Source organism: Lachancea thermotolerans, assembly GCF_000142805.1.
Source record: "Lachancea thermotolerans CBS 6340 chromosome A complete sequence".
In the NCBI taxonomy this organism is placed as follows: Eukaryota; Fungi; Ascomycota; class Saccharomycetes; order Saccharomycetales; family Saccharomycetaceae; genus Lachancea; species Lachancea thermotolerans.
This window is the reverse complement of record NC_013077.1, coordinates 558358-584600: the sequence shown is the minus strand read 5'-3', so window position 1 is coordinate 584600 and position 26243 is coordinate 558358. Positions and strand designations below refer to the sequence as shown.

The 26243-nt window shown below is 47.8% G+C and overlaps 15 protein-coding genes across 15 annotated transcripts; 10 read left to right on the top strand and 5 right to left on the bottom strand.

The window, feature by feature from the left end:
- Nucleotides 1–509: 509 nt before the first annotated feature.
- Nucleotides 510–1025, top strand: MRPS12 (mitochondrial 37S ribosomal protein uS12m; the record flags this gene model as incomplete). The annotated part of the gene is made up of 1 exon (XM_002551717.1): nt 510–1025. The coding sequence occupies one exon, from the start codon at nt 510–512 to the stop codon at nt 1023–1025; it is 516 nt and encodes a 171-aa protein (XP_002551763.1).
- Nucleotides 1026–1209: 184 nt separating this feature from the next.
- ARC35 (Arc35p) lies at nt 1210–2166 on the top strand (the record flags this gene model as incomplete). Its single annotated transcript, XM_002551716.1, has 1 exon — nt 1210–2166. One exon carries the CDS (start codon nt 1210–1212, stop codon nt 2164–2166), a length of 957 nt encoding a protein of 318 aa, XP_002551762.1.
- Nucleotides 2167–2498: 332 nt separating this feature from the next.
- PAT1 (deadenylation-dependent mRNA-decapping factor PAT1) lies at nt 2499–5105 on the top strand (the record flags this gene model as incomplete). Its single annotated transcript, XM_002551715.1, has 1 exon — nt 2499–5105. The coding sequence occupies one exon, from the start codon at nt 2499–2501 to the stop codon at nt 5103–5105; it is 2607 nt and encodes an 868-aa protein (XP_002551761.1).
- A 191-nt stretch (nt 5106–5296) lies between these two features.
- Nucleotides 5297–6232, top strand: FUB1 (Fub1p; the record flags this gene model as incomplete). The annotated part of the gene is made up of 1 exon (XM_002551714.1): nt 5297–6232. The coding sequence occupies one exon, from the start codon at nt 5297–5299 to the stop codon at nt 6230–6232; it is 936 nt and encodes a 311-aa protein (XP_002551760.1).
- Nucleotides 6233–6300: 68 nt separating this feature from the next.
- KLTH0A06930g (DUF3215 domain-containing protein) lies at nt 6301–6561 on the bottom strand (the record flags this gene model as incomplete). The annotated part of the gene is made up of 1 exon (XM_002551713.1): nt 6301–6561. The coding sequence occupies one exon, from the start codon at nt 6559–6561 to the stop codon at nt 6301–6303; it is 261 nt and encodes an 86-aa protein (XP_002551759.1).
- A 374-nt stretch (nt 6562–6935) lies between these two features.
- On the top strand, nt 6936–8699 carry KLTH0A06908g (KLTH0A06908p; the record flags this gene model as incomplete). Its single annotated transcript, XM_002551712.1, has 1 exon — nt 6936–8699. One exon carries the CDS (start codon nt 6936–6938, stop codon nt 8697–8699), a length of 1764 nt encoding a protein of 587 aa, XP_002551758.1.
- A 304-nt stretch (nt 8700–9003) lies between these two features.
- On the top strand, nt 9004–9753 carry ERS1 (cystinosin-like protein ERS1; the record flags this gene model as incomplete). Its single annotated transcript, XM_002551711.1, has 1 exon — nt 9004–9753. One exon carries the CDS (start codon nt 9004–9006, stop codon nt 9751–9753), a length of 750 nt encoding a protein of 249 aa, XP_002551757.1.
- A 161-nt stretch (nt 9754–9914) lies between these two features.
- Nucleotides 9915–10946, bottom strand: SOL1 (Sol1p; the record flags this gene model as incomplete). The annotated part of the gene is made up of 1 exon (XM_002551710.1): nt 9915–10946. One exon carries the CDS (start codon nt 10944–10946, stop codon nt 9915–9917), a length of 1032 nt encoding a protein of 343 aa, XP_002551756.1.
- Nucleotides 10947–12072: 1126 nt separating this feature from the next.
- ABZ1 (4-amino-4-deoxychorismate synthase) lies at nt 12073–14319 on the bottom strand (the record flags this gene model as incomplete). The annotated part of the gene is made up of 1 exon (XM_002551709.1): nt 12073–14319. The coding sequence occupies one exon, from the start codon at nt 14317–14319 to the stop codon at nt 12073–12075; it is 2247 nt and encodes a 748-aa protein (XP_002551755.1).
- A 165-nt stretch (nt 14320–14484) lies between these two features.
- Nucleotides 14485–14706, top strand: HUB1 (ubiquitin-like protein HUB1; the record flags this gene model as incomplete). The annotated part of the gene is made up of 1 exon (XM_002551708.1): nt 14485–14706. One exon carries the CDS (start codon nt 14485–14487, stop codon nt 14704–14706), a length of 222 nt encoding a protein of 73 aa, XP_002551754.1.
- Nucleotides 14707–15901: 1195 nt separating this feature from the next.
- PPG1 (putative serine/threonine-protein kinase PPG1) lies at nt 15902–16969 on the bottom strand (the record flags this gene model as incomplete). Its single annotated transcript, XM_002551707.1, has 1 exon — nt 15902–16969. The coding sequence occupies one exon, from the start codon at nt 16967–16969 to the stop codon at nt 15902–15904; it is 1068 nt and encodes a 355-aa protein (XP_002551753.1).
- Nucleotides 16970–17097: 128 nt separating this feature from the next.
- On the top strand, nt 17098–21669 carry SSK2 (mitogen-activated protein kinase kinase kinase SSK2; the record flags this gene model as incomplete). Its single annotated transcript, XM_002551706.1, has 1 exon — nt 17098–21669. One exon carries the CDS (start codon nt 17098–17100, stop codon nt 21667–21669), a length of 4572 nt encoding a protein of 1523 aa, XP_002551752.1.
- A 466-nt stretch (nt 21670–22135) lies between these two features.
- Nucleotides 22136–23680, top strand: RSA4 (Rsa4p; the record flags this gene model as incomplete). The annotated part of the gene is made up of 1 exon (XM_002551705.1): nt 22136–23680. One exon carries the CDS (start codon nt 22136–22138, stop codon nt 23678–23680), a length of 1545 nt encoding a protein of 514 aa, XP_002551751.1.
- Nucleotides 23681–23976: 296 nt separating this feature from the next.
- Nucleotides 23977–24495, top strand: IMG2 (mitochondrial 54S ribosomal protein mL49; the record flags this gene model as incomplete). The annotated part of the gene is made up of 1 exon (XM_002551704.1): nt 23977–24495. One exon carries the CDS (start codon nt 23977–23979, stop codon nt 24493–24495), a length of 519 nt encoding a protein of 172 aa, XP_002551750.1.
- A 69-nt stretch (nt 24496–24564) lies between these two features.
- ALG12 (dolichyl-P-Man:Man(7)GlcNAc(2)-PP-dolichol alpha-1,6-mannosyltransferase) lies at nt 24565–26211 on the bottom strand (the record flags this gene model as incomplete). The annotated part of the gene is made up of 1 exon (XM_002551703.1): nt 24565–26211. One exon carries the CDS (start codon nt 26209–26211, stop codon nt 24565–24567), a length of 1647 nt encoding a protein of 548 aa, XP_002551749.1.
- Nucleotides 26212–26243: the final 32 nt, after the last annotated feature.

The window sequence follows — 26243 nt, the reverse complement described above, 5'->3', positions numbered from 1 at the left end:
GTCTAGCACATAAGAGGGTCTCTCACTCCTATCATCCTCCATAAATTTAATACTATGTCTTAGAAAATCGGCAATAAAAATTAGAGAGCGTCACGCAAATCAGGCCTACTCACCGGTCAATTGAGAGAGTTCTAAAACTCTTCGAGATTGAGGAGACACTCATTCATGCGAACCTCGCGTGTTCTCTCTGAAACGGCTTCCCGTAGGCTGTCGTGTGCTTCACTGTCATTTTCGTCGTCAATTATAATACATCAAACATTTTCCCAGGAACGTCTACAAGCCTGTACTTCTCCTTGCTAAGGTATTGAAATTGCAATAAACTGCTGGTAGCACAACTTGCTCTTAGAAAGTTGTACCGCCTTCCAGGAGGTCAGCCACTATGTAGGTCTCATATCTGTATCACTATCCACGAACATCTTCATTAAGCATCATAAAATTTTAGATAATTGAGACGGCGTATAATCTCAAAGTGGGTACGCCCAACGCCAATTTCCTTCACATATTCACACATGCTGTTCCCTAGTCTGACAAGCCGTTTTGTACTGGGGCTTTCGAGGGCCTCAATGATACCGAGAGCACCCGCTCGCAGCTCCGCGATGGCCATCTTCTCGCCTCTCCGCGCGTTCTCGATCTGCCGACCAAACTGGGCCACCCTGAACCAGATCAAGAGAGGCGTAGAGCCACCAAAACGCAAAAAGGCCACTGTGTCTCCAGATCTATACCAAAGTCCACTCCGTAAGGGCGTGGTCTTGAGAGTCATGGTCCTAAAGCCAAAAAAGCCAAACTCCGCACAGCGCAAGGCCTGCAGAGTGCGGCTGACCAACGGAAAAGTTATCTCTGCGTACATTCCAGGCGAGGGTCATAATGCCCAGGAGCATAGTATTGTCTACGTGCGTGGGGGTCGTTGCCAGGATCTTCCCGGTGTCAAATACCGGGTCATTCGCGGAACTGGAGACCTGAGTGGCGTCGTCAACAGAATAACGTCACGCTCAAAATACGGCGTTAAGAAGCCTCAGAAAGCATGAGCCTGGTGAGCGCTCTCAGGCCTGTAACTCGTGTAAATATCAGAACTGTATGTCAAGCGTGTATAGTGATCGGTGATTTTTCAATAGGGGCCAATACACACTAGAAGATCTTGAAGCTAGCAAGCGAGTCTGGGATAAACTCATAACTCAGACAATTGTAAGGTACAGAGCCCAAGTCTTGGCTATGTTGCACCTCAGACCGGAAAACCTGCTTGTGCAGAAAACACTCACGGAAGCCTGGAACGCGAGCAAGGCTGGCTCTCCGCTTACGCTTGACAGGGTGATTTCCGACTTTGACTATACCACACTGCACGTTTCGAACTCGCCAGACGACAAGTCAATTCTGTGGCTGAGTATCAGAACCAAGGCTTGGCAGAGCGTTGTGAAGTGTGGCGGGGATTTTGCGGGCTACTTGAAGTCCAAATACAACGGGTTCCACGCGGTATCAGAGTGCTCGCCAGAACAGGGGTACGACTTTACAGTGCAGGTGAAGCTGGACGAACTGGATGCGGACGCTATCGTGCAGCTGTCGCTGATGAAGATCCACATCATGAGCTACCCCTTCCAGCTGGCATTCGACGAGTTCGCACGCCTCTCGCAGCTTCCGGAAGGCTCCAACGCCAGCGACACGGTGCACCAGATCCAGTACCGTGACGACGAAAACATCTTCATCAAGCCCTCCAGCGACCGTATCACCGTAATTTTCGAGACATTCTTCCAAGACGAGACCGACAAAGTGTTTGGTAAGGTGTTCCTGCAGGAGTTTGTCGACGCCAGAAAGCGTAACCGGAACATTCAGTCAGCGCCCCAGGTGCTCTTCTCGCACGAGCCTCCACTGGAAGCAGCGTCTCTCATGGCGGCGCGTTCCGCTGACAAGAACAGGCGCTTTATCACATTCGTGTTGTTTCCACGCCACTTCCAGACCCCGGAGCTCCAGTTTTCGTCTGTCTGCCACCTTTCCCTTTTCAGAAACTACTTCCACTACCACATCAAGTGCTCAAAGGCCTACATGCATTCTAGAATGAGATACAGAGTCGACACGTTCATCAAGGTACTGAACAGAGCCAAGGTTGACGATGAAGAAGAAGCTGGCGAACAGACCACAAGGAGGACCATCACGGGCCGCAAGCTAGTATACTAAGATGTGTGTGTCGCACGAAAAGGTATCAGATCATTTTGAACTACCTGAAGCCTACACTCTTCAAGGTGCGAGAGCCGTTGAAAAACTGAGAGTTACACAAGGTAACGTAAACACTGCTGGTACGCAGCATGGCGCATTGAGGGCTACTGGGACCATGTCGACATTGATAAGTCTTGTTTCAACACGTTTTTTGTATAGATAGGTGGTGACTCTCGTGTATAAGGATCTACGAAAATTTTTCGAGGATTACAATAAAGTTAGGGACACAACTTTCATGCGGGAAAGCCGACTTGCTAATTGAAGGACTAAACCTTAAGGCAGCCCCGATCTCCATGTCATTCTTCGGTTTCGACTCGTCTCTTCCCAATCAAGGGAAAGGCGGCGGCCGCGAGAAGAGAACAGCGACCCCCGATAAGCCTTTGGACTTCGACGAAACTTATCAAGGCCTTGGCGAATATCAAAATGAGGAGGATGACTACTTGAACAACGAGACATTCGGAAACGCCACTGACCTTGGCACTGACTTTGATTTCGGCTATGGAAAAGGCGAGCTCAGTAGCAACTCGGCACCTTCCGCAGCCCAAGTGGACCACGGGCGGTCATACGCTTCTGCCGCCACTACTGGACCTGTTGTGACAAACCCCGGTTACGTTGCTGCTGCTCCGCACTCAATGGACGAAGGCATGGACTTTACGCCAATGGAGTCGTTGTGGACCAACCAACCTATGATGATGCAGCACCCACAGCAGCCCCAGCACCCTCAGGTCCTCTCTATGGAGGAGTTGGAGAGACAGCAACAGCAGCAACAGATTGGTGTGCCACATGGCCAGCAGCAGGGCTACATGGGGATGCCACCTATGCCTCCTATGGGCTACGGCTATGCCCCTCAAGCTTTTATGCCCCAGGCCCAGGTAATGCCAGGTGCTGCCTACCCTTCTGCTCCCCAGGGTATGCCGCCACAAGGCCTGCCTTTGCCCCCTCAAGGTATGCCTCCTCAGAGCATGCCACCCCCGGGTATGGTGCCACCCCAGTACCAGCAGCATGCTATGGCTATGCAGCAGCAGCCAGGCGCCCACCAACAGGCTGTCCAGCAGGTACCTTCTGTTGTTAGCCCTCTTGCCCAACAAGAGCTACAGCAGTCTCCCCACCTAGTTCCAAAGGCTGCGCTTCCAGCTTCCGCTGGCGTTGTGTCAGACTTTGCTACTCCCTCTCCTCCTCACCTTGCCGCCTCTAAAAGCGCTTCAGGGCAAGCAAGACTCGCCTCTCCATCTCAGATGGCCCCATCTTCTCAAGATTCGAGAGAGTCCACCCCTAGAGGCACTCGCAGGGGATCTATGAGAAAACACCAGGAGCCACTGAGCCAGGATGATTTCAAGCGCTTACAAGTGCGTCAAGCTAAGGTTGACAAGATCTTGAGACACAGCGGCGTGATGACTCCTCGTGACAAAGACTTCATCACAAGATACCAGCTATCCCAAATTGTGACTGACGACCCATACAACGAGGATTTCTACTTTCAAGTTTACAAAATCATTCAGCGCGGAGGTATCGTTGGTGAATCCAATAAGGGTCTCATCGCGCGCGCTTACTTGGAGCACTCCGGTCACCGTTTAGGTGGGCGTTACAAGCGTGCAGATGTTGCTCTGCAGAGAATGCAAAGCCAAGTTGAGAAAGCTGTTACTGTGGCTAAGGAGAGGCCACAGAAAAACCGCGAGAACTTCGACGGCGCTAAAGAAGGCGTTTTGGGCAAAATATCTTCTGCAAAGAACAGCAAAGCTCCCAGAAGGCAGCTACAGATTCCCCAGCAGAGAGATGAGGATGAGGACCTCGGCACTTCTGCTATTGAGGATGTTGTTGAATCTTTGAACGGTGTGGACATTTCTTCTTCATCTCGGGCCAGAAGAAGATCATCGTATGCTTTCCGCTCAGTGGACCAGCGCGCTGTGTTAAGCCGCTCAGGAGGTCGAAAGTTCGTTCTGTCTCTGATTGAAACTGTCTATGCTGAAGTGTTGGACTTGGAAGCTTTGTTGAGGAGTGGTAAAGAAACTGACAGCACTCATCTGTGGGAATCTCTACACATCGCTGATGACGCTTATGAGGTGTCACCCTTCATCTCTATTCTTTCCTTTGACAAGGGTGTGAAAATTATGCCTCGTATTTTCAACTTTTTGAACAAGGAGCAAAAGCTGAAGCTTCTTTACTGTTTCTTCAGCGAACTCTCTCACTTGAACATAATTGTGACCAGTTCTTACAAGACTAACCCAGATCCTTCGGACTCCCAGCTCAAAAAGATTGAGCTTTTCCAGTCGGTTTTCCTCAAGATCATTGTGTCTTTCCTATCCAGCTCTGCAGAGTTCCTAGAAGTGTTAGGCCTGCTGTTGGCGCTGGTTAAGAACAATAACGTTTCCTTTATTAGTACTTCTAAAATAGGATTGAACCTAGTCACTGTGCTAATCTCTCGTGCAGCACTCATCAAGCAGGATGTCAGCCGAGGTAGCGTTCTTTCCAGCGTTGAGGCGTCTTCCTGGAACGAAATTTACGACAAGCTCTTTACAGCATTGGAGACTAAGCTAGCAGCCGTATTCCCTCCTGAAGAGTACACCTCTAAAGTCGTCGCTACCTCGTCGAACGGCACACCTACCTCTGCAACTGTTGGGCAGTCCAGCGGCCACCAGTTCTATGATCAATCTTACATTTGGCAGTTCCTGGCCTCTCTTGCGTTAAGCGGTAAGCTGAACCACCAACGTGTTATCATCGATGAAATTAGGGAAGAAATCTTCGGCACGATAAGCAGGGCCGAACAACTGGTCAAGAACGTTCCAGTGGAAGAGCAGCAAATCGCTCTATACCAACGAGACAAGCTCTACCAAGACTTGAACTTGTTCTTGAACGTCATGGGTCTAGTTGCACGTGATGGCGAGATTAGTGAGCTCAAGTAGTGCCTTGGAGGGCCTCTAGAGAGCTTTGTACCCTCTCCGCCTTGTTTATGTACTATATATCGCCAGGACTATTTGTTTTAATCACAGTTAATGGCCCGTCTTTAATGCCTTTAAATGAGATCAAGATCCCTGATTATTAGAAATCGCAACTTGAATGAACATTCAATAAGTTAAGAGCGCGCACTATTACCATGGCCCAGCAAACTGATCATAAAAAGGTCGAAAATAAGCTAGACTTAGTAGCACATCTCTTTTTAATCTACTTGAGCCATTCTTCGCTTTTAGCAGACAATGTTAACGTTCAAGTTAAGGATATCGGCAAAAAGAACATCGAGTTTCACATTAATGTTGATGCCGAGAGCGCGATTGCAAAACTGAACCTTGAGAGCTGCAATGGACCTCTCGAAGTTATTGTTATGGATATGAGCGGTGGGGAAAAATGTATGATTAGCTTATGTTACCAAGAGCAGGCACTAAAACAGGGGATATTCAACTACTCGAGAGAACTCGTACCCGATGCAGACAAGATAGTATTTCCATTGGAAAAGTCACAAGTTGTCGACTACTACACTGAACTGGTAGATTGGAACCTGGACGTCAAGTTCCGCTTGAAAGACCAGCCAAGCCAAAAGCCATCGCACCTCCGGGAAAATGAAGGTAATTCGTCTCCGTCAGCAGTGCATGAGAAGCTAGAACACCTCAAGTTTGGCAACCCTCCCGTTCCTTCAAGCCACTCGCATTCAAGGAATCCTTACACAGATATTCCAGGTTTCGAAGATGAGTACGAAATCCAGCAACAGCCAGGAATCCCTGTCACAGGCGCATTTGGTGTACCAGGCCTCGCCGCCCCGGGGCCTAGCGCTGGTTACGGCGATCAAGACCTATACCCTGGAGGCCAAAAGTATCCGAACTTACAAGATCCATCATCGCGGTTCCCTGCTGCGCAGCGCCAGCCAGGCCAAGGAGGCATGGTTTTTGATCCGTTCCGCACTGGTCAGGGCGACCCGCGCTCTAATCCACTGCGAGGCGAAGGGCCCACAGGACCAACGCCTCCATTCCCGGGTGCTCGGTTCGATGATCCATTCGGAAGGACGTCGCAACAGGGAGGGGGCGGCGGCTTCATTTAGTTTAATGTGCTTTGGTCTGTCCATTTATAAGTTAGCTGCTATTTGAGTTTTGTTTTCGGTATATATTATTAAAGAGAATTTTCTTGGGTGTACACCGCTAGTGTCTCGCCGTCGTGCTTGTAGACCATCACTTGGATATCCCCATCTCTTAGCAAGGCGAAGCCCTCGCTATCAACTTTTGCCTGGTTGATCTGTACTATATCCTCGAGGCGATTTTTCGCTACGCCAGAAGCCTCGATGACGTTGCAGTTTCCATCAAAGGCTAGTAATCCTATCGCATTTGGCACAAGCTGGGCAAGTCTAGCCTTGGTAGTTGATTGAGAGCTCATGAGTGGCGGTTCTAGTGACTGATGTGGCAGTTTCACCCATCAAAGGCCTTGACATATATATTATTGGTACTTGCGATTCACGTGAGGTGAGCACTGCTTGTCAAGAAGCCAAGCGGCCTACAGAAAAGGTGCTTAGACCAGCAGTACGCCTTTGGAATGGGTGCTCTATCTCGACAACGGATACGCTTCTTTTGCTACTAATATGGCCCTCAGCGGAGTGTGCTTCTTCTTTGATGCTCGGGGGAAGAACCAGATCTTCTCGTATGTCGTTAAAATGGATCTTGAATTACATCAAATGGAAGTTAAACCTACCTTAGCAGTTCAACAGTTCGAGGAAGAATTACTGCCAGCGACAGAACATTGAGCCGGTTGAAATGTTTTGGTTGATATTGCTTGTTGCAGCCGGTCTCACTGCAGTATGCTCCTTTCTCTCCGTGAACCGCTACTTGTCTTTCAAGCTGCATAAAAACACGCTTCCCTTTACGTTGGCGACTCTTCTGGTCAACATGTGGATCCTACTCGCAATCACATACCTTCTGCCACTTGATGTGTTTTACGCTGCCAGAGCATCTCGAGACGATTCCAACGCCGGGCTCAACGGAACTGCTGTGGCACAACCAACGCCGCACCTGTTAGCTCGAGGGCTGAAATCCGTGAGAGAGCTAGAGGGGGACACCTCGGAAGGCAACGAAAGCTACGCTCCTGACTTTTCTGCTTTGTGGTACGGAATATACTGGCTAGAGTTTTTTATCTGCTGGTTTGTCCTTCCTGTGTTGATATCATATTTGGACCTAAAATACCTCTTTCCAACACAGCTGTACGTTTCACAGCGGAAGACAATTTTTCAACGTGTCAAGAAGGCGGTTACGGTCAACATTAAATTTTATGCTCTCTGCGCGCTGGGTCTGCTGGGGGGTGTTCTGTACCTGGTGTTTGGTACAAATAGAGGAATTGTGGATCTTAAGCCTCTCATTATTTCTTTCTCGCATCTGTACTCACTGTCCTACACCTTAATTCTACTCTCTATGGGGCTCATCCTTCTTCCTAAGGCACTGCTCACCAACAGGACTGATGAAAATAAGTTGTTTGTTGATCTGAGCAAAAGTAATGATGAGTCTAACGACGCTAAAATGGCAATGACAGACTACGCAGGGAAAATACTGTCAATTCGCGAAGTCAATAACGGTGATGTCGCTCTGGCTCAGGCAATCAATGAGTGCAAACTTGAAGTGCAGTCCTTAGTAAATGAGACCCAAATAAGCCTTCCTCATCTTCCTAACGGCGACCAGCACATCAACCTGGATAAAATCAACAAGTACTACAACGGTTTCAAGAAAGAATACTATAACTACTTGTATTACCAAGCCAAATCTGATCGCGTTATTCATGATCTTGCACAATCTCAGGTCAAAACCATCTCCGCTACAAAAAGCGTGGTGCGAATGGTCTTTGGTATTTGTTGTTTGCTACTCTCGATATTAGTGGTTTTCCTGGAGTTTACGCCCTCAAAATTCGCACATTCTAAACTCTTCCAGGGCACAAGCTGGTTCAACTTTCTGCTTGAAATTTCGATCCTCGTCTACAACACGTTTGCTTCCCTTTACGCCATGACTTGCTTTAAGTGGCAAAATCTGCACTTGATCCCTAATGGACAGAGTAGTCCCAAAAACGCGCTGTACTATTCCCTATACTCAAGCAGACTACTACTGCCTCTTTGCTTTAACTTCATGGCGCTCATTTCGCATGACCCTGGTGCACCCGAATGTAGCTTCGAGAAGGTTTTGTACAAGGACCTGAAACTTATCCCGCTCGTGGACATCTTGAACCGGTACTTGCCTGTGTTTTTCATTATTGCCGTTCCGGTGGGCTACTTCCTTGATCTCAAAAATAGAGTTCTCGTCAGAGTATTAGGCAAAGAGTACTGCTACGAGCTTTTTGGCATTCTCACAGATCCAGCGCCCCAGAGCGATTCTAGCGCTCAGCCTTCACACGAAGCATCTCAAGCTATTGATAGATCACGCTTGGATGAAGACTACGAGTATTCTCTGCAGGATGGTAGATACTTATTTCAAAGAGCAACTTCTAACTACAATCTACGTGAAGACAGCGCAGATAGTGATAGACGTGCATACGTTTAAGAAGCCTCAGCCGTGCGCAGGCGTATGCGGCGTAGCTTCACCAGATTTAGATATTGCATTTTATGCCAGGCATTTGAACTAGTATGTGTCTTCAGAATGGGAGACTAGGCCTTGGTATGTAAAACCCCAATCTAGCACTTAAGAAAGCTTACGCTTGAGAAAGTCATTGCTCTGATGTATATAAGTTACTATACTTGGTGAACTCATCATCGCCTAGACGTTTATTTTTATCATGATATGATTTTTAAGTCTTTCGAAAAAGTGTGGTGATAATAATACCCTTAAACATAAATCAGCGGCACGCATGAATCTGGAGTCAGCTCTGGGATATGGATATGTTATTCCATGGTCAGTTTCGATATATCCGGTTGTCTGGCACAACTGGCGCCATAGATCCGCATCGGCAATGTCAATTGATTTCGTTATAATCAATGTCTTCGGCTATCTGTACCTTCTGTTGTCGCTTTGGTTGCAATTGTTTTGCTGGCAAACGGGGCAAGAGCATGAAGACTCTACACGCCCAAAGATCACAGCTTTTGACTTTTACTATTGTTTGCACGGGGTTGTGATGAACATGGTGGTGGTTAGCCAAGTTCTTTGGGGGAACCGCGTCTGGAATTTTAAAAGTGGAGGATCCCCGCGAATGAAGCCTGTATATCGCAAACTACTAATAGGAAGCATGATAGTGGCCTCACTTTCGGCCGGGCAGTTCTTGACCCATAATTTTCAAATGGGCTGGAACAACGACAACACTTTAGCATTCTCTAATACGCTATATGCCCTCAAGATCTCGATGTCTCTCATAAAGTACTTGCCCCAAGTTAAACATAACTATGAGCGAAAAACGCTCCGCGGCTTTCCTATCCAAAGCGTTGTGTGCGATGTCATGGGTAGCTTGTGTTCTCTTGCGCAGCTAGTGGTGCAGGTCACCCGCGACCGTACACCACTAACGACAGCGGTCTTGAGCGCCAACTTCGGACGTATCGGAATCGCCGCCGTGACATTATTCTTCAACTTCATTTACATATCCCAATGGCTTGTGTACGGGCAGTAAATACGCCCCGCTCGTCTCTATAGAAAGAGGGTTGATATTTCTAGCTATTAATTAACCACCCCCTGCCTATGTAGACCAGCTAGGACGCGGTTTTCATACTTAGATTCTGTGGTAGTTGTTTGCAGGTACTTTCAGGACATGAATTTAGAGACTTCGTAATGCTATTCGGGTACGGGAGGCGATGGCGATATTTGAGATGCATCGGTGTTCACCAAGAATTTGTATTTTTTCTTGGTTACTTGAACGTCCGTGAGAGCGTCATCATCTACAAACCATGCCACGCGGCCAGCGGCGCCTTCGTTAACTATACTGCTAGGCAGTCCTTTCTCGGGGCGTTCCATGATGGTTTTCACGACAGGAGCTTTGGTCGCACCTTCTACCACGAACGTTACCTGGTGAGAATGACATATCACGGGGATCGTCAAAGAAATCCTGTTGGAGGGGCCACTAGGAGCATTTGTCACAGGGACGACCCAGGCGAGATTTTCACGCAAGTTTTCCGAGAAGTTCGGAAAGAGAGAGGCGATATGGCCGTCGGGAGCGCAACCCAGCAAGAACAAGTCAAACATCGGTAGTTTTACGGAGTCTCTGCCTGCAAAGCCCTTGATAAGCTCTTTCTCGTAGTCATCGGCGCATTCTTGGGGGTCATTAATGAGGGATTCGTTTATATGGTAGACACGGGGTGTGCCGTAAGTGCAGGTGTCGATGAGGTCCAAGATTTTCCGTTTGGTGTTGCCAAAGTTCGATTCAGATGACTCAAAAGGCACAAGTCTTTCATCCGCAAAGTAGATATCCCATTTTCCCCAGAGCACGTCCTGACGCTTTAAAAGCCCCTCGTGCAGCACCTGGATCAGCGAGCCTCCCGAGAGTGCGATTTTGAAGCGCTTCTCTTTGATCTTTTTGAGCTTGCTACTGCTGGGCCCGCGAAGCCCGGATCCGGCAGCGCTATGGCTATGTCCGATGCTTCGCGAGCTGGATTGTCGGGAGACAGGCGCGTTACCGGCGCCATTGCTGCCAGGGACGTTGAGGCTGCTGCTGTTAGCCGGCGTGCTATTGCTACCGCCGGTATTTTTTAGCGCATACGGCTCCTTAGAGAGAGCGAGATTCTGTGCGTGTACAACATGGTCTGCGACAGCCTCGGCAACGCCCGCAAATTCGTGGAATGCAAAGACGCGAGGCACTGTAGTTGTCATGGTGGCTCAAAGCTCAAACTGACTGCTGGAGGTCTTATATCTGGTTCACCCGTGAACAAATTGTTGTTGCCAAAGAAGCTATGAAAATAAGCTCTATGCAGGGGAAAACTTGCACCACTGGTCGGTCTGTGTGCTAGCGTCTGATTCACAAACGTCGATGCCCTTGAAAGCTTTTCGGTTTGATCGGAGACACTTCTTGTTGCCGGTTCTAGAAGCACTTTCCTACAGTCAATGGTTTGCGTGAAAACCTTATTTGCAAGATAGTGGAAAAGTCAGGAGTATATCACATGATTTCGTATAAAAATATTCGCATCAGTTTACGTGTTGTCACGTGATTAGATAGCCCAAACGCGATAAGTCAAGGCATCGGCCAGCCGTCATCGGCCTGTATCAGCGTCGCGTTGGTATGATGTGCTCGCTCGTAATACTAAGTTCTGTAAGAGCCCTTCGTCAAGAGCGCGATTTCAAGCCTACAAAAATGCGCTTTTTGAGCACAGGAAAGATTCAATGTTGGACGGTGCTCAAGGAAAATAGAGTAATGTTGTGCTGGGAAGGAAGGTGCATCAGGCATTCGATTTCGGGAAACTGCGAGCTGGACCCTAGTAAGCTCTGTCGCTGCGGCATAGAGTGGTAGATCACGTGACTCATATGAGAATCTGGGCTGTTCGCGACACCGTAGTTGCGACAGGCCCTAGTGTGTTCAAGCTTGTCCTTCAAACTGTCGCGGGCTTCTTAGCGTTGAGTTTGAGGTTTCTTGTCGTTGAATCGTTTAAATTGAGCATCGTCGCGCCCCCAGGACGAAGAAACAAGAACGTAGCGAAATTTGGTGGTATAAGCGCGCTCGGGGACTCCATAGGTAGTAGTGGGGAGGCGGGCGTTCCTGCTAAGCCTTTGCTCGGCTATAAAGTTACCACTACGCCTCGTTCAAGGCTGCACGAAACCTCAGTCGCAATCAGCATCGCTTGTATTCACAGTGAGGTTTATTCATTTGTGTATATTTACATGGGAAGTAGTGATTCGTCAACAGCGGGCTAAGGTTTCAGTAGGGCAGGGCTAGCTCGACAAATTCGCTTTGGCAAATCCTTTTTCTGTATCTCGAGATAGTGGCTAGCAAGTTCGCAAAGTCTCAATTTTGGAAAACTTGTAGCGCGCTCTCCAACTTCGTGAGCATTTCCTGCCACTCACCTTCAAGCGTACTCAGCACTGTCACCGCGCCACCCGCGCCCAGGCGCCAAGTACGAGCGTTGTCGTAAGAGAACATACAGCGGATGTTCACAGACCAGTCGCCTCGGTCATTGCAGCTCATGTACCCCGTGACACCAGAGTATACGCCGCGCGCGCTGGTCGGCGATATGTGCGAGTTCAACTCTTTTTCAATCTCATCATGGAGCAACTCGACGGTTTTTCTCTTGGGGGCACCCGTCATAGATCCTGGAGGAAGCGAGTGTTGCAGTAAGTCAATTCCCGAGTATGGGGCCTGCCGCAGACCGTGCCCCTTGACTACGCTCACCAATTGGTACACCGTCGCATACTCCTCTACAGACATAAGCTCGTCTACTGTTACCACGTCCAATAACTCATAAAGGTCATTGCGAATGAGATCAAGAATCATCAAGTTTTCGCCAAATTCCTTAGGAGTTTTCAGAATTTTTGTGGCAAGCTCGCGCGTTGTGTTACCATCTTTCTTAACAGTACCTTTTATGGGCCGTAGCTCGCATGTGTCCGCGTCCCATTTCAAAAATCGCTCAGGAGAGGTAGACAACAGACACAAGTCCGAATGGCCAGGCTTAATGTCAGTGAACTCAAAGAAACTTGAAAATGGAGCAGGGTTGCGGCAAATGAGAGTCTGAAAGATTCTCCAGGGCTCAATCCGCTTACTGGGAACCACGCGTGTTTGTGTCGTCAAACACACTTCGTAAGAGTCGCCTTTGTTGAGATAGCTCTGTGATTTGTTGTAGGCTCTGACATACGACTCTTTGGTAGGCATCGTGATGTCGTACTCGACCCCGTCCGGTAGCTGAGGCAGGCGCGTCCCGGGTTTCGAGCCTTGGACTATCTTCATCACAGCGCTTCGAGCGTTCTCTGGAAATTTGTTGTTTAACGATATGAGCATTAAAACTCCCTTTTGATAGTCCACGACCACACTGTTCTCGACATAAACCATCTTAGCATCAGGCACAAGTTTGCCCTCGCGATCATGGACGGTAAACTGGCCCATTTCATAACCCAAAACACCAACTAGGCCTCCTATAAAAGGAATGTCCGGATTGTTGGCCATCATCTTGGGCTGCATGAAAGTCCCTAACGTCTTCCAAAATTCGTGTTTGCTTTGATTTATGATGTCGACGCCATCGCATGATAAACCAGTTTCAGCAGCCGAGGCAAAGCCTTCGAGAGTGATTCTTTGGTCGCGCCATTGGTGTACTAGAGTCCTGTGTACTTGGTCATAATGTGTGTAGACAGTTGAACGCTCATTAGGTAAAGCAATGATTGAAAACTCTCCTCTGTTTTCGTGGATAGTGGAGGAAGACATCAAGAAAAAGGGTTCTGTTAACAAGTTGCAGATCTGCAGTGCTAACAAAGTACACGGTTCAATCGGAATTTCTTCAATTTGAATATTTTGGGCCTGGAGATCCTGTTTTTGATAGATGCTGCTTTTATCAATTGTTTGATCGAGGTTGCGAATGACACCTTGCGCGGTAGAAAGATCGCTGCTTTCGCTCGCCCGGACTCGGGCCTGTTTGTGGCGCTCAGTGATTTTTAGGAAATTCTCTATCAGCTTACCACCGAGCTCAGAGCAGCATGATTCAGGGTGATACTGGACACCAAACCAAGGCTTATTGGCGACCTGCACGCTCATGAGTACAGTACCACCCTCATCGTCGGTAAATGCCAGCGGTACAATGCGCGAAACATCAGAATTCTTGCAGTTCACATGTAAAGAGTGATACCGCACGGACTTGAACGAGGAAGGGTACCCTTCGAAGAGCGACCCCGCAGTCTCCGCACCGCTGCTAAGCTTCACATCATAAACTTGGCCATGCTTAATGCTAGGAAGCTGTTCGATTGTACATCCCACGCTCTTGCACATAAGTTGGAACCCTAAGCAGACTCCCAGCACCGGCAAGTCAACTTGGCGCACAAATAGCTGTTCCATGAATCCCACATCGGGAAATCCGTTTTCAGGATTTCCAGGTCCTGGTCCTAGCACAATACAGTCAAAGCACTGCAGGTCTTTCCAGAACCTCTCGATATCCTCGCCATAGCTGTCAAAATGGATGATCGTTACATGTTGGCCTTGGTCTCGAATTAAACTCACCAGATTGTAAGTAAAAGAGTCATAGAAATCGACAAATAAAACATTGAGCACCATAACACCGAATTACACACAGCCTAGGAGCTCCAATGTTACTACTCTCTGGCCTTCTTGTTCGACTTTATCTCATCTCTATCTTTCATGAGGGCCCTTATAATGCCAAAAAATTTGTCCTAAAGGCCAGACAAGCTAGACGAGCTAAGTGAGCGAGATAACACTAAAATGATTGAAGTCGAGGTCAATGATCGATTAGGAAAGAAGATCCGAGTCAAGTGCGAAGGCGAGGATACTGTTGGTGATTTCAAGAAAGTGTTAGCGCTTCAGTTGGGTATTTCATGGACTAAGATTGTGTTGCAAAAGGGAGGAGCAGTGCTTAAAGACCACATCACGCTTGATGACTATGAGGTTCATGATCAAACGTATTTGGAACTGTACTATCTTTAAGTGGCGCACGGAAACGTTCTTTCTGTAACGTTTCGGAAGACTGGTGGTCGTCTCAAGAGTTTGGAGGAAACTGCGCGGCATACCGGTAGCTGTTTTAACGGAGGGAGGAGGTGGAGGTGCCTTTGCAGGTTCAAAGCTGCTTCCTTTCTTGAATTGATCCTCGTATGCGCCGGCAGTTGAATTAAGTTACTCTCACTTCGCCGTTGTATCCGCGTCATAGAGTTGAAAATTAAGACCAGGCTTTTGACACTGAGCGATAGTAGCTTTACACTGCATAAGACCATGCAGGGTTTTGTAGTGATGTTTACGGGGTTCGTTATATTATTAGCTCTCGCGCAAGCGTTAGATATATAATGCATGTAATCTAGGATCTCTGCAAGTCAGCAAAGCCTGACAAAGTTTGGTTTTGTTCTTAGCATCTTGTCTCGTAAGGACGAGCACCTTAGGCTTATGCCGGCCCGTGACTACGGCGCTTTGGGAGGAAGCAAGCAAAGGTTGCCCCGGATAAATTACGACAGTTAACGTCGCGTCGCGATTATGCCATAGTGAAACACCACTGAGAAGGCAATGGAAAGCCCGCCAAGCCTCAGGCGAACATAAGTATCGTAAGCTCTTTATTCTAGCGCAGAAAGTTGTTTTGCTCGCTACTAAGCTTCTAAAGCTTATTCTTTGATAGGCGAGTTTTGAGGCGCTTCAGACAAATATGGCGACGTCCGCAGCTCCTTGATCACGGCAGTTGGTAACTAAGTCTATAATTTCGGTACTGGTGGAAGGGATGAAAGAAGAGGTGAGAGCCTCTGGAATATTGGTGTGTCTGATAAATGAAAGCTTGATGATTATTAAAAGCTCTCAAATAGCCTTGGTTTTTGAAGCTTGCAATGACTGAGAATCGTATGGGGATTGTAGTTTTTTTGCTTAATCTGGAAAACGTAACTGCTGAGCAAGTCCGCTGCGCGTGGCAGAGCCGCACGCAATCGGTATTCTGCGGCCATTTGGAATAACCACGGATTGGATTTGGTTAGAGACTTTAACCGGCTGACGCTCTATGATGAACTGAAATTAGGATCTTGAACTGCTATTGGTACAATGAGGGAGCAAAGATACCCTTTTAGCACGCTGGTTTTCAACCCTTCACCGCGCGCCCTTCTATTTGCTTAAATGAGAGGAATCGAGCATTTGTGACAAAAAGGACCGCCTACAGAAAATACTCGACATGCCGCCGAGATGCTGATGCAGCTTGGTATTCATCGGAGAACACATCTCCGCCACGCTCGTCAAAAAACTCGTTTAAAAATGCATTGTTGTTGGTTATTTGCCCCGATGTGGACGCATGATGAAGTAACTTGTTTTCGGGCGCCTCTTCAAAAACGTTGAAGTACCCGTTGTCTTTGTCGTATAATTCCAGAATTGAAGCCTTATTTCCGCATCGATAGCAGTAGTTTGGAGCCGACCACACAGTAGTAACTAGGCCTCCAAAGTAAACTTGGTAGCCCTCGTTACATAATTGGTGTGCACGGTAGATCTTAGACATCCCGTTGAGTTGTAAAAACTTCTCCACTACACTGCGACCGAATGTATAGCCTGCACCACGGGGTGAAACTTGGAAGTGCGGGGAACTAGATTCCAAGCCTGTAGTACGTCCATCTCTGGCATCCTGTCCTCCAGTCTCCTCTGGGTCCGACCACACTAAATCTGCCATAGCTCCGTCGTGTGGAATCTCACGGAATCGGTCAATTACGCGGATTTGGTCTACCGTCTGTACATTTGGCGACAGCCCGCCATGCACACAAAACAGTTCGTCGTCGACAACGCAGCACAACGCTAGGTAATCGAACACATCCGTAAACTGCCTCCAGACGTCGCTACTGCCTCCGTACTTGTTCACACACTCTGTATAGAACCCATAGCTTTGTGTGATCTGTCGAGATTCGTGGTTTCCGCGAAGCAGCTGAATCCGGCTCGGCCACCGCAGTTTGAGCACCATTAACAAAGTCCATGTCTCCACGCTGTACAACCCGCGATCCACGTAATCTCCTAAAAACAAATAATTAGTGTCCGGAGCCGCACCTCCAATGTGAAAGATTTCTAAGAGATCGTGGAACTGCCCATGTATGTCCCCAACTACCGTCACTGGCGTTGATATGTGCACTACATTGGATTCTCGGACCAACTTCTCCTTGAGTTTGAAGCACAACGCGCGAATAGTAGCCTCTGGCAGCAATTCTCCAGCATAAAGCCGCTCCAGGCACCTGTCAAGCTCCATTTCGCGGTGCTTAGGCTGCTCTTCGGTGTTCGATGCGTTTCTACTCTAATTCCTCAAATATATGTCAAAAACTAGATTGTTGCCAAAGATGATGAAGAACTAACCACACCTGGAAAACGACTCAAAACATGGCAGAGAAGGACTACTTTAGCTTCAAACAGGGCTATACCCTGGAGGATCGTGGTGCACCGTCGGGGCGACACAAAGCACGGACTCGACTGCGGTCTGGAGGCCCTGGAACGGGCCCCTCAAGGTCATTTTCGCCTTCTCGTCAGGGCCCGCGCTCACCTGGATATTATACGGCTAACTCGCTTCGTAGCCCACCAGCTGCGGCGGGTAGCTCGCCCCTAAGTACTATGAAGCTTAGCGCTTCTGCCAAACACACAATGGGAACAGCGATGGCAAATGCGATGGGCAGCTCAATGGGCATGGCAGGTCCACCCGGCGGGCGCAAAAGTCGTAATCCATCGGTCTCTGGTCCCAGCTCAAATACTGCTGGCGGTGGCGGAGGCAGTATGAGTGCAAGCTCGAGCATGAGCGTTACCTCACCGGGTCGCCAACACAGAGCAAACTCTCTCTCTCTCAGCAGCACTCGTATGTCGTCAACACAGAGCGCAGAATCTAGCGCCAGTGTGACACCTACACTTGTCCTACCGCCAAACTTGGCTTCCCTCAACTCGCAAAGCACTTCGAACATGAGTTTACAAGGAGGGGCAGGGCACAGCACGTCGAGCAGCTCAACATCTCTGAAGCCGATGCAAAAACAGTATGTGCTCAACGAAGAGCTGTACCTCAACCGTATGAAGAACAGTAACCTCGATGACTACTATACGCGGGGCATTGCGGCGTCTGCAAATGATGAAGAGGACGAGACAGACACGGATGCGGAAGACACGGATGCTGACGAGTCAGCATTTGGTACCAACTTCTTCACCACTACGGAGAAGGGCGGTGCGTTAAAGTTTGATGACGAACTTATCACCATTAGCCCAAAGTTTCTGCTTGCCCGGATGGATTGGCTGAGAAATGCAGACCCAGACAGCCCAGACGTTAAAGGCTTACTAGGACCTCAACAGCGCCTTCCTTCTGGTCCCAGCGCGGGAAGAACGTTGTTTGCAGCTGCCGCACCCCCAACTGCTGAAGGAAACAGCTATGGTTATTTACAAAGGTTGGCTAAGAATTCTCACGTTTTAGAACGGCTTGAGTGGCAGGCAATGTTGGCTAACGTTCTGAAAGGTGACATAGTGAAAAGCGAAAAGAGTAAGATTGCGTACCAAGGCGGTAGCCTTAACACAAGCAGCCAATATGCAGACGAGCTGTGGCTCGAATTAAAAGCTTGGATGAATTGCAGGACAATTGAGGAAGAAAAGACGACTCTTGAATACCTCAGGAATTCTACAGACTCTGTTTTCCAGGAGATTATGGACATGAATTTTGCGGATGATGTCCCCGTCGAAACGGCCGTGAATACGATAAAACCTTTAATTGATAGATATCATCAAGTCACGTCGTACTGGAGAACGGAGCAACACATGCACTACGATAAGCCTGTCACCGGCCGTGAAGAATTTATTCATCGAGTTGCGGCTATGAACACTTTTTTGACTTTGAAGCAAGCTTTCGAATGCGAGATTGAGGCGCTAAAAAAATGGACAGGTAATGACTCTCTAGATGTCAAATTCACAAACACGTTCTATGACATTGAAGGCGTCTACAAAAATGACCGTCCCTTTGCTGAACAAATACTGAAAGAGAGGGATATTGAAAGCATATTTCAAAAAAAGCTCTTTTATAGGCACGCGCCGTGGATTCTTAAAGCCAAAGTATCGATTTTCACACTCTCGCAAACTGTGAAAGAAATGAATCTGCCGCTTCTTCACAATGAGCTTGAAATCCTTCTTATGTTCCCCTTCAAGTTAGTCAAAGAGATTATTCTCATCCGCATAGAATACGCGAAGAAGCTTCAGAACCCAACTATGATGATGATTGATCAGATGATAGACGATTTCAGTTCTTACATCCGTCTCTCAGTCCAAATAAAGCACACTGTCATCGTTTACTGTTCCGATTGGGAGTTTACTACAAAGATAGACGCCGATTTTGATGATGCCGTCAATGAAGCCATCGTATATCTATTCAAGCTGCTTCACCTGAAGCTAATCGACAGCGCTAGGAAATCCTTCAAGACGTTTAGAGAACCAGAAGAGCTTTTGAAATACTGGGATCAGCTTAAAAACGTTGGCTGTTTCATTCCCGGTGCTGGGCACGTTGTCGCGGAGGGATTTTCACACTTAACCCTAAGGCTATTGAATAGACTTCATTCTTACATTCTGCGAGAGCAGAACCATCCCCCTGCTTTTGAGAAAGAATCTGACGTGGAAAAGTGGCTAGTTCAAGCCATGGAGAATTGTGGAACGGTCAAACGAAAAATCAACAGGTTTTCAAATGTTCTCACTAAGGCATTTCAGAACTCTGTAAATTATAGAGTGAATGACAACAAGGAGCTTCTGAAGCGCCTTAAAGAAAGCGGCCATTTTCTAGTCTATACAGGCGGTGAACTTGAAGGCAATGGCGTGTACCTTTTTTGTAGCAGTGAGTTACTGGGGTGTTCTGATGACGAGATTTTAAAGATACTACACAATGTTGAGATTGGATCTGATCTTATCCCAAATGTTGAAATCAATAATAGCTTGAGTGTCTACAATGCGCTAGAAAGCGGCTGGGATCAAAATGCTACGCTGTTCCAAGAGTATTGTGCCAATGGCGTCGCATACTATCATGTCCAGTCCGAGCAACAAAATAAATCGTCAGGCGGAAGAGTGCGGCGCGCTGCTGCTGCACATGCTAATCCTTTTGAAGACTTCAAAAGTGAAGAAGACGAACTATTTGAGTTAGAGATGAAGCTGAAATCGCTTGGGTATATCATTGCTTATTGCCCCAAAGAGCCTATCTTGTGGGAAGGGGAAATGCTGAACCTGTCGGAGGATAAAGTGCTAACCATGCAAGATTTCGATATCAAGCTTCCAGCAGACTCATTAGTCCTTCTGAATCAGGGTTCTACTTACGCGATGGAATACCAATCTGACAAGTTCCAGCATTATGTTGGAGAATCAGTCTCCTTTAGTGAAAGACGGTGTTCCATGAATGCAATAGAATATACACTGCAAAAGATAAACCGGGCATACTTTCGCATCACGTACTCAGTCCTGGCAAACATGCAGAAGGTTACAAATGCAATACAGAAGGAATTCAGAGGCAATGAGACTCTCAACAACCTCTTTCTGTTCTGTAGAGATTTTGCGCGTAACTTTTTAAGACTTAATGTGGCAACTTACGAGAAAAAGTCCATAATTATCATGCTTCTGATGAGAATTAGCATTAATTGGATAAAATTTCTGGTTGATGACTGTGACCCGACCGACCTGCATACATTCAGGTGGTGCGTTCCCGCAATGGAGTTCGCCATGCAAATGACCACAGGATGGAATATTCTAGGTCTTGATGAGGACCAATTTAGCGTTCTCCAGGAAAAGATATCTGGCTGTATGTCTCTGCTAATTTCTCATTTTGATATTATGGGAGCTAGAACCCTTGAGGCCGAGAAAAACAACCATCCCCAAGTGAGATCTTATATCGGGACTTGCGAGGATGACACCGATTCGATCCTTGCTGTTAATTCCAAGGTTAGAGTAGAGGCAATCAATGAGTTGGAGAAGAGGCTGAAGGGGAATCCCCGCCATATCGGGAAGGTGTTGGATGAGTCAGACAAAGACAATCAGTACTTGCAGTCTTTAGCGTCTTCGCTCTCGAATGTTTCGATCAGATGGCAAAAGCGCCACTTCATTGGCGGTGGTGCGTTTGGCACAGTATTTTCCGCAGTAAACCTAGATACCGGTGAGATTTTGGCCGTCAAGGAAATCAAAATACAGGACAGAAACACAATGAAGCAGGTTTTCCCCGCCATAAAGGAGGAAATGAGCGTGCTAGAAATGTTAAATCATCCAAATGTGGTACAGTATTACGGTGTCGAGGTTCATCGTGACAAGGTGAATCTCTTTATGGAATACTGTGAGGGCGGGTCTTTGGCACAGCTTCTAGAGCATGGCAGAATCGAGGACGAAATGGTTACCCAAGTCTACGCGCTGCAGATGCTCGAGGGTCTTGCATATCTTCACCAGTCAAGCGTTGTGCATCGCGATATTAAACCGGAGAACATTCTCTTGGATTTCAATGGCGTAATCAAATACGTTGATTTTGGCGCTGCTCGCTCTTTGGCTGCTAACGGCACCAAGGTTGCTAACAATGGATCCGAAGGCAAGACTGATGGTGTCAACAGCATGATGGGTACGCCGATGTACATGTCTCCAGAGTCCGTCACTGGTGCAAAGAAGGGCAAATTCGGGTCTTCGGATATATGGTCGCTTGGATGCGTTATTCTAGAAATGGCTACCGGGAGACGCCCATGGTTCAACTTAGATAACGAGTGGGCCATTATGTACCATGTGGCCGCTGGTCATGTACCTCAGCTGCCTTCGCGAGACGAGATTTCACCGCAAGGAACGGACTTCCTACTCAAATGTCTGAAGCAGGATCCAGACAAGCGTGCTACCGCAATGGAATTGCTAGTGCATCCGTGGATGATCGAAATTCGCAAGTTAGCCTTCGGGGACGGCGAGGAAGCGGAAAGCAGCCAGGCCTAAATTCCATGTAAGAAGTTGTCGATATACTATAAAGGTTTGTAACAAATAGCTTTAATTGTAACAGAAGGGAAATTAATACTATTAAGTGAGAGGCTCGTGAATCATCCCTGAAAAGTGCGATTCAATTAATTGACGTTTCTTACACCTTTTCATACTCTAAGTTCCCCTGTAGTTTTGTTTAATTTCGAATGTCAATTTTTTGTGGGAAAACATTAAAATGGACAACGTAGGGTTAAAGTCGAAGCTTGGGAAAGCTCCGCAACAGCTCGAGCGTGTTGCGGTACCGCCTCACCGCAGTACACGTATTATCAAAGCCTTCTTTAGCTTCGAGTCTACCTTACCCAAGTCCTATTCAAATATGCGTACATAATGAGCGAAAATTTTGGGTGATTGATTAGGCGATGAGCTGCGATGAGATGAGCTAGTACGTCAAACGCTGAGAAACATCAACAATCACCAACTAATCATGGCTACATTAGTTCCCCCGCCTTCAAAAAAGCAGAAGAGACAGGCACAGCAGCCTAGGCAAGTGGACTTGATTCCGGAGGACCTTCCTCATGTGCTAGTGAAGTTCCAGGCTTTCGACACTGGAGAAAGCGTCGGAGGCTCTGTCCGTGTGCCCGGAGCCATGACCGAGCAGCAGCTCGAGCAGTTGCTGAACCAACTTCATGGTGAGACTGATGAGCCAGTTCCTTACACGTTCAGCTGCATGGTAGACGCTGAAAAAGGAAAACCCGAACAGTTGGTGGACATCAAGGACAACATTTACAATTCTATCCTCAAGCCAGGCTACAAGACAACCGAGGACTTCATCACGATTGTGTATACACCACGTGCGGTGTTTAAGGTGCGGCCCGTGACGAGAAGTTCGTCGGCAATCGCAGGCCACGGATCGACGATTCTGTGCTCTGCTTTCGCCCCCCACACTAGTAGCAGAATGGTCACCGGCGCCGGCGACAACACGGCTAGAATCTGGGACTGTAACACCAACACCCCCATGCAAACTCTGAAGGGGCACTTCAACTGGGTGCTATGCGTGGCCTGGTCTCCAGATGGAGAACTGATCGCGACGGGGTCTATGGACAACACCATACGGCTGTGGCAGTCTGAGAAGGGCGAGAATTTCGGCGACGCTCTGAGAGGGCACTCAAAATGGATCACGTCCCTGTCCTGGGAGCCCATCCATTTGGTGAAGCCTGGCGACAAACCACGCCTTGCTTCTGCATCAAAGGACGGAACTATCAAGATCTGGGACACCGCTCGTCGTGTGTGCCTGTTTACTTTGAGCGGCCATACGAACTCTGTTTCCTGCGTGAAGTGGGGTGGGCGCGGCGTTTTGTACAGTGGTTCGCATGATAAGACGATCCGCGCTTGGGATATGAACGCCGGGGGTAAGTGCATCAACATTTTGAAGTCTCACGCGCACTGGATCAACCACTTGTCGCTCTCTACCGACTACGCACTGAGGGTTGGTGCATTCGACCACACAGGCAAGAAGCCAAGCTCCCCTGAAGAGGCCCGCGCCAAGGCGCTCGAGAACTATGAGAAGATTGCAAAGAAAAACGGGAAGCTTGAGGAACTTATGGTCACAGCTAGTGACGACTTTACAATGTACTTGTGGGATCCTATAAAGTCCACAAAACCAATTACGCGGATGACAGGCCACCAGAAGTTGGTCAACCATGTCGCATTTTCGCCTGACGGCAGATACATCGTCTCGGCCTCTTTCGACAACTCTATCAAGCTATGGGACGGCCGCGATGGCACGTTTATTGCGACTTTCAGAGGCCACGTTGCCAGTGTTTATCAAGTAGCATGGTCCTCGGATTGCAGGCTATTAGTTTCTTGCTCTAAGGACACTACTTTGAAAGTTTGGGATGTCAGAACAAAGAAGCTGTCTGTCGACCTGCCAGGTCACAAGGATGAAGTTTACACCGTTGACTGGAGTGTGGATGGCAAGCGTGTCTGCAGTGCTGGGAAGGACAAAATGGTGAGAATCTGGACTCACTAATCGAATTTCATTTAAATGATAAAAAGCCTAAAAGCTTACAAAAGACGCAATATATAAATTTGTACATTACTTATTAATACCAAGAGTGCCAACATGGAGAGCAAGTAGCCCACACTACCTGAGGAAGGCCCTGTTACACTAGGCTTACCATCCAACTGTCGCCCATTATCGAGTATCATGTTCCACGGATGCTCTAGAATCTGAAATTTTTGACCTTACCGCGAATGAAGGCCAAAGCCGGTGAACACTCCCACCAACTTGGTTCACAACTGTGGTAGAACCCTTGGCACAACGATATGTTGGTTAGATTCGGTCTCAGAACCGCTAGACATCAAGGAGGACTGGTATGCTCTGGGTTACAGACGATAAGACCAGCCATGAGGCTCGCATCATCTAGCCTCGACATCAATAGCGGCAAGCTAGACGACGGCAGAGAGCTGTCGGCATTGACCGAGCAAGAGATCAATGACCTTTCAACAGCTTTCGAGGAGCAAACGTTTAGTGTCTTTCCAAGGCTGCAGGACGTGAAACCGGAGGAACTAGTTGGATTTGCCAAGTTTGGTGTACAGTCCTATTTTATTGAAAGATCCGCTACAGGAAACCTGCCAGTCTACACAGACTTCAAAAGGGGAGGGAAAGTTGTCACAGAGATCCGCAAGATACATGGGGATCCTGTCCAGCTGCGTAACGACCTCCAGGCGAGGCTGTCGCACCTGCCCAAAGATTCTTTCAAGGTGATGATGCAGGCCAAGAAGATCATCATCGAAGGCGACGTTGTTAGGCAGGTCAAAGAGGCTCTGTCCTCGAAGTTCTGAGAATGCATTAAAGAAAGCCACAAAGTACATTATGGCGTATATAAAGTGGTGTCTGTAAATAGTAAATCTTTAGGTATTGAACTTGGATCCGCTTCTCTTGTAGGTGAAAATGGTGTCCGTTGTAATGGCTCCTTTGATGGCATCAACAACAGGCGCAAGGCTACGCGTATACACAAGCATTTTTAGCGTGGGGAAGTTGTCTCGAAGCTCACTCTCTAGAACAATCGACAATTGAAGGATATTGATGCCGGAAAATGCTTTCGTGCTATGGAGGAGCTCCCATTGGTCATTGCTTTCTACCGGAAAATCGAAAGGGTCCGGAATTGATGTAATTAAGAAGTCATACGAATCCCAGTTCTTTCTCAAAGAACCCAGATCCTCCGTCTTGTCATAGGTAATATTATGGGCATCTTCTAGTTGCCCAAATAACGTAGCACCCGTCATGCACACTGGTACATCGAGATGAACTACTGTATTGCTGACATTTCTGCGAGAAGCATACTCATTGAACTGTTGCAGAGCCTCGCCTCCAGGGTAGTTCATAGACGAAATGAAGGAAAACGCAACGCTTATAACCAAGGATACAACAGAGGAGATCAATATGACGGCTTTTAACAAATTTGCTTCTTTAAAGCCCTTCATCTGAAAGATGCGAGAAGCCCCGCAACTAGCAACGAGCGTAATAGCAGGTACCGCGTAAATAATAAATCTCCATTCTTTGTGAGGCTGGAAAGACAGGATTAAGATATGGAAGTAGGCAGCTTGTGCTACGATTTTAACTTCCTGAGGAGCTGCTCTCAAGCCAATAAAGTTCAAAAGCAGCGCTGTGGGTGGAAGAAACAGCGATGGAAGGGAACTTGTAACGTAAGAATAAAACGGCGTAGACCCCCACTCAACAGATTTGCCGGCCACCACGTTGAACAAAAAGGAATCTGCTTCAGGAAAAGTTGAGTATCGCCAAAAATGGGAATCAACAAAGATCGATAGAGCGGCGCCCGACATGACCCCAAGTGCACCAAACTCAATCACACGGACCAAAGATGCCTTCTTAAACCAAAGCACGGACAATGCAATTCCTGCTGTCAGGGCTGTCATTTCAAGACGAAAAACCACGCTGGCAAAACCGAGAAGTGCAATTGCTGAGCCAAATCTATGCGCCATAATCAACGCGAATGCGCAATTAGCCACTGGAAGGGCAATGACAAAGTTAGGCAGCGGACGGGAGCTGTAAAACATGAGGTGAAATTGAGTGGTGCTAAAAAGTGCGAAGAGGGTCCCGACATAAGAATTAGTTGGTGTCTCCGATACGTCCTGTTCTTTCTTGGTCTGCGCAACATCATTTCTTCGGTCAAATAGTGCCTGCACTTGGTGCTTGAGAAATACTAGGCTCAGACCATTGGTAAACCCAATGACACCTCGAACTAGCAGCTGAGTTCTTAGCCCACTGGAAGGTCCCGAGTCACTTCCAAAAAGCAGTTCAGAGCCCGCAACGAGAGGTTTCGCGAGGAAAGCAATGATAAGCGGCCCTATGAATGTCCTAGGGACAACGCCTGGGAATTGTAGGTGGTCATACTTTGAAATGTCACGAATTCCATATTTCAAAATGTCATGAATCGCCTGAATGGTGAAGCTTTCTTCGACTTTAGTAAACGGAGAATACCACAAATGAAGAAAAATCACCGCCAGCAGCGCCACATCCCACACGTCAAGCTTCATATGGACTGTTTCCAACTTACCGTTGTTAATTC